Source organism: Bufo gargarizans, chromosome 5, assembly GCF_014858855.1.
Source record: "Bufo gargarizans isolate SCDJY-AF-19 chromosome 5, ASM1485885v1, whole genome shotgun sequence".
Classification (NCBI taxonomy): Eukaryota; Metazoa; Chordata; class Amphibia; order Anura; family Bufonidae; genus Bufo; species Bufo gargarizans.
Window position 1 is genome coordinate 348482876 of NC_058084.1, and position 12252 is coordinate 348495127.

Genomic DNA, 12252 nt, shown 5'->3' on the forward strand with positions numbered 1-12252 from the left:
TTGTAGTCACTTTTCCTACCAAAGTTCAAGTAGAAACAAACGCGAAGCAAAAAACACAGAACATATTACAAACACACAGTTTACAATTTCCAGTGGCCTTACTACAACAGTGTTGTACCAATGGCTGTTAACCCTTTATGCTGCCTTATTCTCAGCAACCCATGAATGAAATCAATATAGACATCTGGCTAATGCATTGTAATGTATCACATTCAAAAGTCCATGCAACAAATGTAATGTGGAGGTATTTTTATGTTCCGTTTAATTATATTTTTTTTATCTATATATTTTTATGTTTCATTTATTTATTACGCTATTGTGAAAATGGTGAGTTGTAATGATAAATATGTAATGTCACAAAGCTCATGGTATCAAAAAGAAAAGTCGTACTATTGCGTGTTTATATGTTGTGATGCTTCTGTTATTTTTATAATCATATTTTTTGTATTCAATGTAAATTTGAATGGCATGGTGTGATAACCGTGTTATGGGCGACAGTTAAGGGCCTATTAGATGGAACAATTATAGTTTGAAGGTTTGTATAATCTTTAAAATTTGAGGAATTATTGTTGCATGTAATAGTGTGCAGCAATCAAAAGATGGCCAAAAAAATAGTTCATTTTCTGTGGATCAGACAAATTTGCCTGACCGAAAGATTACTGTTAGTCGCCACCAGATCCGCCCATCTAATCAGAAATCTGCCAGTCGCTATAACGAGCAAACAGCGGAAAATATTTAGAGATTATTGTTTTGTGGAATTGAATGTCTTGAATATAAATAACTCGGTAAATTGTCGCTTGCTGCTCGTTAATGAAAGCATATATGCCCGTCTAATAGGACCCTAAGGCTGGGTACACATATATCAGTTTTGTCCGGCCGGCTTTTTTAATTTTTTTTTGTTGCGGAGCCAGACACAATTGATATATGTGTATGTACACATTAGTGCCGGACAGAAAAACATAGCATGCAGCGTGCTAATTGACATCCAGCCTCCCAACTGATGCACCAGATGAATATGGACGGACCCACAGAAAACCATGAAATCAGTTCTTCCTACAGTTTCCCTCCGGCGTTTAGTGCACGACACTCGAGGGAAACTGGGCCTGATCACCAGATGTATGTGAAGAAGCCTGTACAAAAAGCACCGCAATTCTGCTGCACAGTGTGCCAAAATAATCTAGTACATGTAGTGCGGCGACAAACCCAGCGTACCAATACCATCTGGATACATTTTGTGCAATTTGTGCCATTTTCACCGACCCTTGTGCCATTTTCACCGCACCCTATAATACTACTCATGGATCTCCCCTAAAATGTACTAGGCTTGCAGAAAATGCAAATCTCTTGAGAGCTATTAAAATATTGCTTCAGTTGCAGATTCATGCTTTTATATTATGGGACTTCAAACAATCCCCTAATATACTTGCATTAATTAGAGTCACTCCCTTTAGGAGATGTATAGTCCACACAGTGTCCTGCTCAGCAGAGACAACCCATTCTGTGACAACCTGCACGTGCTGTCCAACAGCTACAATACAAGTTTCTACAGATGACTGCCAGTAAATATGTATTGGCATCAGACAAATATCAATCTTATTTCCTATTTCTCTAGACATAATGAGAAGGAATTCAAATGGTTTCTTATGTTAGACTAACATTCAACATTTGTGATGTTGAGAGGCTCCATGATAAGCGTACGCCGTGTGTACGTAATCAGTGACACTACATATGAACAGTATCTAGCTAAATCAAAATTATCATGTAATATTCCAATATAAATTTACAAAATAGAATACAAAGTACACATATGATTGTGTCAACTACCAAATGGTAAACCTGGTCCCCAGTTGCCAATGATTAGATATTAACAAGCAGGTCACTGAAAATGATATTCTTTGCAAAGAAAAGTTAAATTCCCTTCCTATAGAGCATTCTACACACTGCATACATGGGCTGAGCCCAGTGCTTATATGTGCCCATGGGCGACGCAGAAGGAGCTGGCACTAGCAGGCCTAAACTTTTAAACCTCAAATTAGTCATCTAACTTTTTATAAATACCACGTTTAATAACTGGGGATCCCATGCAACCCATCTAGTAAAATATCACACTGAATAACAGATGACGTGCAAAGAGCACATCTGTAATACATGCTCAAAAGGGCATAGATTACAGGTAACAATATGATTAGCAAATACAAAGGCATTGTACTGATGAGAGAAGGAGAGGATGCAAAAATGTACAGGGAATATGGTAAAGATATTGTTCACTGGATATTCTGATTTTTTTTAAGTTGCCAAGCCTATACATATCATATCTGTGTTGTTCGATTAGACAACGTGTAAGGTTAAAAAATATGCTGTAAGATAGATAGATATTAGATAGATACACAAAAAGATTGAAACATGCATAATAAATAGGCAGCTAGAAACAGACACAGATAGATAGATCAATAGATAGATAGATAATTAGATAGAAAGATAAACAGACAGATAGGTAGGTAGGGATAGATAGATAGATAGATAGATAGATAGATAGATACACACAAATAGATAGAAACATACATAGTAGATAGGTAGGTAGCTAGAAATAGACATGGATAGATAGATAGATAGATAGACAGACAGACAGGTAGGTAGACATATATTGATACACAGAGCTTATTTATACATTTAAACTGTTATTATGGCATATTTCATATTCAACCGTGTTAACGTGTAACATGTGCTATTACTGCATATTTCATATCTCTTTCCATGTGTTTTAAATTGGACTGTTTTTATAATAAACTTTTACATGTAATTGGTCACTTTAAGCCACTTATTGCTGGTTTGTCTCTAGTTTATATAACTTTAATGTGTGTATATTTATATATGTGCCTGTGTTTTTCATGGTCAGTTGGTCAACTGTTTCAAATGATAATTAAAAATAATGATTACATTAATGCTAATAACAGCAACTATACATTTATAGATTTGCTTTTCTCTCCCGGATCTTATCTAAGAGTTCTTTCTAACCTGGCTTCTGTAGCTGTGATGAGCAGAGCAAACATAGGGCGAAAACATTTAAAAGTAGCTTTGCATTAAATGATATTACATTTGTGCTAGGCAAAAGGTTAATCCAGCTTATTGTTTCGAATTAGGACTACAATAGATATGGCTGGTGGGTAGGAGAAATGAAGGGATCCATTGGCCTGGTGCCTAAAGCGTACATAATGGAGATGTATGATATTTGAGAGGCCTGGGTAAGTACATTTTAATCCAATCTACCATAATGGCTCATGTGTTCTCCTGTTCTCTGTTTTATAAGCATTTCCTTCCTAAAACCTCTGCAGCACTTATATTAACTTAAGGATTGTGGCGAAAAATAGCTTTTAAGCCTTAATTAATACTGCTCCATTAGTTGTCTGCATGCAACAGAATCCCACATTGCAGCAGGCGCGCTGCGTGCTTATCTCTGCTCACTACTGAATATTGCCTTCAATCAAACATTGTAATTAATTTCTGTCTTAGATACTGTGATATTTATGATAAACCCATGGCGTCTGGTTTGCTTTTCTCATATCATTATTTATTTTTTTGTTTAACCAGGACTCGTCCTTTATTTCAAGCACCGAGAAGATGGCGCAATAGCGGAATATTTCATATGTTATGTGGCGTTGTCGTGTTTATGAGCTTTTTACAAATATAGAGAATATGGGGCGTTGCTTAAACATTGTGGCATGCCGGATATCGCTATTTAATAGTGTGCTACTTCTATTTCTACACACCAATAAATAAATTAAAAAAAATGTAAACTTGCAATATATTTTTTTAATATCTAAAATAGCTTATATTTTATTTCAAATGTTTTTGCTTAATTCTTGTATTATTTTTCCAGGTTAATAATAATAATAATAATCAGAATTTTGTAAATTCATCCTAAATGTATTGTCAATGGTAACGCAAAGAATGATAGTAATTTAGTATTTGATTGGGCTGTACCAGGATTAACTTTATACATGGTACATACTGAGGATGTCAATATCAGAGATAATTATCACTGCTGAATTTGGCAAAACACAGTAGATAAGGCTTGTCCATATGAGCTTACAATCTAAGGCCTAGTTCACACGATGGTTTTTTTTTGCGAGTGTATGGGCCGTTCTTTTCAATGGTTCCGCATTAAAAACGGAATGTGTTCTGTAAGCATTCAGCTTTTCCGTTCCGTTGAAAGATAGAACATGTCCTATTATTGCTCGCAAATCACGTTCCGTGGCTCCATTCAAGTCAATGGGTCGGCAAAAAAACTGAACACATACGGAAAGGCATCCGTATGTCTTCCGTATCCGTTCCGTTTTTGTGGAACCATCTATTGAAAATGTTATGCCCAGCCCAATTTTTTCTATGTAATTACTGTATACTGTATGTGGCATACGGAAAAACGGAAAGGAAATGGAAACAAAAAATGGAACAACGGATCCGTAAAAAACTGACCGCAAAAAACTATAAAAGCCATACGTTCGTGTGAACTAGGCGTAAAGGGAAAGGAGAATAGGAGAGATCATTATAATTAGACACTATAATCTACGATACATTGTTGGATGTACAAGACTAAGAATTTCTGGTTAATTTCTAATCACTTTGTATCCATGATGATCTGTTACTACACATATTATGTTATATACATGGAGTATTGCATTACAAAAAAAATGGTGGTTGATGCAGCCAGTGACCAGCAGGTGGCAGATTTTTTATAGAAATGCTCAACCAGAATTATTTAGAACTTCCCCCTTCCCTAATTTATTTTATAGGTGCACATAAGAAAATTGACTCCACAACCAAAAATCTATTCTTATCCCTTTCTCCCGGTGCCCAGGAGAGGGAGTACTTCACCAACTGATCAGTCCATTACGCTGACCTTTGGTTCACTTTTCAGTTGAAATGCTCTTTAATATATGACTCCTGATGCATTTTTCTTTTAACTCTATATATCACACGCTACAGTGTATCTGAATCTCTGCCCATGATAATTCCTTATATTATACAGTAGGAATAAAAGGAGAATCCTTTGTCTTGAATCTTAAATGAATGATGTTGAAATGCCAGCGGTGCGCTGATGTTGTGCGCAGTGCCTTCCTTTCTAAGCGTTCCACCCTGCAAATTTCTAAGGTTCAAATAAAGTTTAATTGTTTGCGAACCTGTTATGACGCTAATAATTCAACAGCCTGCTGTGTTACTAATGAAATTACTTTGCTATGATTAATTTGGAAAATAGTGTGTTGATTGTAGTAATTAAGCACAACAAGGTGAAGTAAATGATTTCATTGCCATCTGGCCTCCAAACACAATGAAGAAGTACAGTGCTGCTGTCAAGTGAATGGACCCGGGCTCCCTCTTATTCCGCAGGAACTTCAGCAGTCCGCATGTTACACACTCATTTACCTCTAGATCACGGAGGGATTGCATTCATCCAGGAGAAAGGATTGGCAGGGCTCATGAACCCACACTAATATATTAGGGAACTGCATACATTCCTAAAAGCATTGCTGCCTTTATAAGTAAAAGCTTTTACGGCTTCCCGCTCTTTATATCGGAGCGCTCCCAGTTGTAGGCGCAGCCATATCTGCATATATTAAGGACTTGCTGCTCAACTTTCAAATTAGAAATGAGTGAGAGGATTGTAAATGAATTGGATTTGATCCCAATTTTCTAAAAAAGAGAAAAAAAACTCAATAATATTTTTTTTTCAAGTGAAAAGTCCTAGGAGACCGCAGCGTGTCATACACAAATTTTCAAGGCAGTTGGAGCACTTTCAGTTCAGGTTGACTGATTCGACCAAATCGAATCTGAATCGAATTTTGAGTGATTTGCTCTTCTCTATTGCACAACTTTAGGCCTCAAACATGATAAAAGCTGTGTGCAGGCGGCCTGTATGGGCCATATCGAATCTGTATGGCTCCCCCTTCTGTGCCTGTAGGCACTCCATGTGACCCTGTATCAGCTGTACATCTGGGTGCCTCTGATGTGCTCTTCCCTATAAAATCAGAGGCACACACGACTACAGTGAGGGCCTATAGATTTCTATGGGCTCCATATTGTGGATCTGTACGATACGGTTGTGTGCACTAGGCACAAATCTCTTCTCTGTATATTATAACTAAGGATCTACATGTGGCGAGGTCCTGGAAGCTGCTGGGCACATGTAAAGCGCCTTGTAAAGATTTATGAATGTTGTCTAATGCATGTCTCATTGGAAACATTGCAGGAAGAAATGCCCCTTGCTATGTTCTCAGTAGTCTATTTCTATTATGTATATGGAGAGGGGTAATTTTAGTAGAGGTGGCTTAAATGTAGTAAAATGTTTAAGGGTTTCTGTCACCTGAAAAATGGGTATTCAGCTGGCTGATATAAGCGATGTGCTAATGTCAGCTGAACATCACTATATTAGTGCCATCTCACCGCCTGCCGCCGTTATTGAGAAAAACTAACTTGTATAATATGCTAATTAGCCTCTAGGAGCAGGGGGGGGGGGGGGGGTTGCCCACCTCTGACCACGCCCTGCTACACTAGATTGACAGGGCCAGGCAGTGTTGGTCTCCTACCTCCGGCCCTATATGCAGTGTAATTCTTGCGCCGTTCAATATTCGGCGCAAAGAGGAAGCTGGCAGCCGGCGAGCGTCCTTCACTCACTGTGCCTGCGCCGAATACTGAACGGCGCGAGATTTACACTGCAAATAGGGCCGGAGGTAGGAGACCAACACTGCCTGGCCCTGTCAATCTAGTGTAGCAGGGCGTGGCCAGAGGTGGGAGAACGGAGCCTCTAGGAGCAGGGGCAACGCCCCCGCTGCACCTAGAGGCTAATTAGCATATTATAAAAGTTTGTTTTTCTCAATAACGGCGGCAGGCGGTGAGATTGCACTAATATAGGTATGTTCAGCTGACATTAGCACATCGCTAAAGTCGGCCAGCTAAATACCAATTTTTCAGGTGACAGAAACCCTTTAAAAAGAGAACCTGTAGGCTATTACATTTGCGGTTTTAACTGTGGATTTCACCCTTTTCAATGGAAGGTGAGGTCTGCAGCAAAACTGCATCTAATTCGCAATTTCAAATAGCGGATTTTGGTGCCGATTTGCTGCAGAAAAGCACATAAATCCACATGGAAATTTGTGTGCAGGTGGCCTTAATACTTTATTTCATGCAGTATAAAAATCCAAACTAATGCGAGGTAATTAGTCTACGCGTTTCGGATAATGATATACCAGTCCCTACTTATAACACTCATGTCCTGTCTTGAGTAAGGACTGGTATATCGTAGTCCAGAATGCGTAGACTAATTACCTTGCATTAGTTTGGATTTTTATACCGCATGAAATAAAGAATTACTTGTTTTATGGAGCTGGATTCCACGTCTTTTTCTCCAGTTTGCTGGCGGCTGTGTCCAAGCTGCATCCGTGATCCTAACGAGTGAAACAGGTGAGAGCTGCCTTTTCTCTTTATTTTTTGGATCAGGTGGCCTTAATATATGCATAAATAACTCAGTAACTGGCTGGTACCATTAACTTTAAGACGTGTGGCACTGCTCAGCGTGTAAGAACATACCTCCAACCAGGGGAGTAGCTAAAGGGGCAGCAGAGGTAGCAGTCGCCTGAGGGGGACCAAAGACCATTCTGTTCTATAAGAAGGCACCGGTATTATAGAAACCACATAGTAGTGAGGAGCCCTGTTACAGATTTCACACTGGGGCCCAGGATCTTCAAATTTCGCTTCTGCTTCTGACTAGTAACACCCAGGTGACAATTTATTCATAAATTTCTAAGAGTAATAACAAAGGGACAACATAATGTGCAGGCCTGAGAAAAGATGCTCAAGAAATGTTATTTCATGAAGAATACAAGTACATGTATGTAGTAAAACAGACATGTCAGGAGAGGTGCCAGATGCTCTTTAATAGAAGAAGCAATTCACAGCAGCCAATTAGCTTTGGCTTATATTGTCATACACAACCTTGGACTGGCCCACAGGGGTACAGGTGAATCCCCGGTGGGCCCCTGAGCAAGGTGGACCCCTAGTCTCCCACCCACTGCACAAGTGGCACAATAAAGTATATCACTTTTCATTATTGGACGTCTATGAGCTTTCGTTCTTTTGTTTTTTCCTTGCATTCAAAAGCTTGTCCAGTTATATATAATATTGGGAAGTCTATTTATATAGCCACACCATCGTGTGTATACTCAATTGGCTACTGACACCCATGGTTGTGTTTCGTGTTTTTTTTTTTTTTATGGCACATAACACAGTAGACTTCCTGCACTACATAGATATATTCAATGTACAGCACCTCAACCAGCCTATGTTCATATAAAAACCTGATAGATTATTAAAGAAACTCCCCAGTGTATTATAATAGACACGATCAGAGCTGAGATAACTTCTAGGTATAGAGGAAAGCTAGCCAGTGTCCTCTTTTCCCCAGGACCTACCTTCTCTAAGTTGCTGCAAGGACCCCCATATACAATTATCTGGTAGCATCTTGCTGCTGTGTGAGCAGGTAATATTTGAATGTATCCATATAGTGGGCCCCCAGTGGGCCCTAGGCACCCCAGTCTGACACTGGTCATGTATGAGATGTGAGCGACTAATGGCTATTTGCTAGAAGATATTCCTACCTTCACTTTTTGACTGAAAAAAACTTTAAGAAAAATATAGTGTAAAGATGTCCACACGGGTCCATTAGCTGTCGGCTGAACACTTACTGGATAGGAGAGATGACGAGAGATGATGCTAGACCCCTGTGTTGTCGACTTATCTCCAACGAGAACCTCAATGTGCCCAATCTGTTTCTTCTTCAACATCTTCTGTCAGGGAAGAGTCCGGAGCTCCCCACAGACAACATATTGCCAAACACTGCGGGTTTGGCTGACCATACTCTACAGTGTGTGTGGGTCTTAACCACTTCCTGACCGCTCATAGGATATAAACGTCCTATGGGTGGTTGTCTCTAAATGGACTTTCTAAAACGTCCATTCAGAGATGGCAGCTGCACGCTAATCGGGCAGCTGCCGAGCGGGGGGCCCGCTGTCAGTGACAGCAGGGCAACCCAGAGGGAAGGCAAGGACAGTTCCTCTCCCGGCCCGTTGGTCATGTGACCGCCGGGGTTGGGAAAGTGCAGGAGCTGTGGGGTCTTCCATAGACCACGATCAGCCCTGCACTGAGGCTGTACAGCGCTGTATTCTGCTGTACAGCCTCTCAGTGAAAAAAAGTGAAGTTAAATGTCCCCCAGAGGTCTTGTATGACCTTATGGGGAACGCAAAGTGTAAAATAATTTTTTTTTAAAAAAATGTGTTTTATAAAAAAAAAAAGATTTCACATGTAAGAAAATGTTTTTACCCAATTAAGAAAAAAAAAAGTTAAATATAGAAAAAATTTTATAAAATATATTTGGTATTGCCACGCCCGTGATGGCCGGCTCTATAAAAATATTACATGACCTAACCCCTCACGTGAACACTGTAATAAAAATAAAATAAAAACAGTGCCAAAAAAGAAGTTTTTTGTCACTCAACGTCACATAAAGTGCAACACCAAGCGATCAAAAAGGCGCATGCCCCCCAAAATAGTAGTGCTATCAAACTTTCACCTCATACCGCAAAAAATTATATGCTAACTAAGAAAATCGGTCAAAAATATAAATAACTATGGAGATACTAAAACATCATTTTTTTTGTTTCAAAATGCTATTATTGTGTAAACTGCTCTAAAACTGTTCTATAAAAATCTCACATGACCTAACCCCTCAGGTGAACACTGTAAAAATAATGAATGAAAAAATCATATGTACCCAAAATGGTACCAATAAAAACATTAACTACTCCTGCAAAAAAGGAGCCCATGCACAAGACGATTGGCAGAAAAAATAAATATGGCGTTCAGAAAATGGAGACACAAAAACATAATTTTTTTGCTTTATTATGTAAATGCTTTATTATATAAAACTGAAACAAACAAACAAACAAAGTAGACAAATTTGATATTATTGTGTCCATAACAACCTGCTCTATAAAAATAGCACATGATCTACCCTGTAAAAAATAAAAACAGTGCCAAAACATCCATTGCCTTGCTTCACAAAAACGTGATATAGAGCAATTAAAAATCATATGTACCCCAAAATAGTAGCAATAAAAATGGCAACTTATCCCCTAGTTTCCAAAATGTGGTCACTTTTTGGGAGTTTCTACTGTAAAAGTGCATCGGGGGGGGGCTTCAAATGGGACATGGCATCTAAAAACCAGTTCAGCAAAATCTGCCTTCTAAAAACCATATGGCGCTTCTTTTCTTCTGCGCCCTGCCGTGTGCCCTTAGGCTCCTTTCACATCACCATTTCTCCTTTCCGTTCTCCGGCTCCGTTGAGGAGCAGGAGAACGGAAAGGACGGATTCTGCAAATAGCTGAGACCTAACTGAGCGTAACGGAGCCTGAAGACCCTATAGACTATAATGGGGTCCGTTCGGTGTCCGCTCAGAATATGATTTTTTTTATCTGAGCGGACATCCGAAAAGACCCCATTATAGTCTATAGGGTCTCCTTTCCGGAGAACGGAAAGCAGAAACGGTGATGTGAAAGGAGCCTTACATCAGTTTACGACCAAATGTGGGGTGTTTATGTAAACCGCAGAATCAGGGTAGTAAATATTAAGTTTTGTTTGGCAGTTAACCCTTGGCGTAGATTAGAATGGAAAATCTGCTAAAAAAGTTAAATTTAGAAATTTCATCTCCATTTTCCTTTAATTCTTGTGGAACACCTAAAGAGTTAACAAAGTTTGTAAAATCAGTTTTGAGTAACTTGAAGGGTGTAGTTTCTACAATGGGGGCATTTATAGGGGGTTTCCACTGTGTTACCCCCACAAAGTGACTTCAGACCTGAACTGGTCCTTAAAAAGTGGGTTTTGGAAATTTTCTTAAAAGTTTTAAGAATTGCTTCTACAATTCTAAGCCTTCTAATGTCTTAAAAAAATAAAATGACATTTCCAAAATGATGCCAACAATTCATAAAGTATACATACGGGGAATGTTAAGTAATAAATATTTTATGAGGTATCACTTTCTGTTTGTAATGCAGAGAGATTCAAATTTAGAAAACAGTGAATTTTAAAAATTTTTTGTTAACGTTTGGATTTTTTAATGAATAAAGGTAAAACATATTGACTCAAATTTACCATTAACATGAAGTACAATGTGTCACGAAAAAACAATCTCAGAATGGCCTGGATAAGTAAAAGCGTTCCAAAGTTATTACCACATAAAGTGGCACATGTCAGATTTGCAAAATTAGGCCTGGTCAGGAAATGGGTAAATGGCCCGGTCTGGAAGTGGTTAAAGGGGTTGTCCATGAATAAATATAATTTTTTTTTAGCTAATGCCCACAGCCTACTTCAGTAAGTGAAAGATTCATACCTACCTGCTCCTTGCCACTCTTGTCCTCAGAGATTACTCCAATGTGTCCATCTTAGGGCGCAGCATGGGCATAGACGTTTGCTCCACTTCACCAAAGACTGGCTTCAGTATTGATGAGTCCACAAGCGACATGTCACTGATGAAGCCATGCCCATGCGGCACCTGGACACAGCGGAGCCATCGCGGAGGACTGGAGCTGCGGGTATGTATCAATCTTTAACTTACTGAAGTAGGCTATGGGCATTAGCAAAAAAGTACCTATTCCAATTTAATTTACAAATGTTTATCCAGAAAAATCTGATAATCTAATATCATTCTTCACCTACTACTTCCTGTGATTTCTAAAGAACCTTTACCTATAGTGATGCCAATGCATAGAAGTGTTCAGGGCAGGACAGGAGGGGCCACATTGGGCTGTCTCATCAGGTTTTCCTTATTCACACACATTATGATGGGCCTTTATAAAGATTTCCTTTTGCTCTTTGACATGGCGAACCCTTCAAAACATTTGCCACAAGGCCCTGTATAAAATTATACATCCAGTAGACAGCTGTCTACAAAAATGTTCTCCATTGTCCTGTCCTCTATCCTCCTTGGTTCTGCTATCTAATACCCTTCAGACCTCCACTGCAAGACACACATTTGCCATATTTCTTCGTCTAATGATGCTCGCTAGCACCACAGAATTCATTTAGGCTGGCATAGCATGTCCAGGAGCCGACTGACAAACTATGTCTGCTTCCTACTGACCCAGATATTGAGCTATCAGTAAATCAAAGCAGCAGCAGTCTTCACCGAGTGACATGGAAATAGAAAAC

General features: G+C 39.1%; 1 protein-coding gene across 1 annotated transcript in view; it reads left to right on the forward strand.

Moving 5' to 3' along the window:
• The window catches only part of SKAP2 (src kinase associated phosphoprotein 2), a 277254-nt gene extending 273460 nt beyond the window's left edge, over positions 1–3794 (forward strand). Inside the window, exons 12-13 of the mRNA XM_044295336.1 lie at positions 3141–3242; positions 3589–3794. Of these exons, the coding sequence (XP_044151271.1) occupies positions 3141–3233 (93 nt within the window). The 3' untranslated portion in view covers positions 3234–3242; positions 3589–3794. The remainder of the gene's footprint in view (positions 1–3140; positions 3243–3588) is intronic.
• Positions 3795–12252: the final 8458 nt, after the last annotated feature.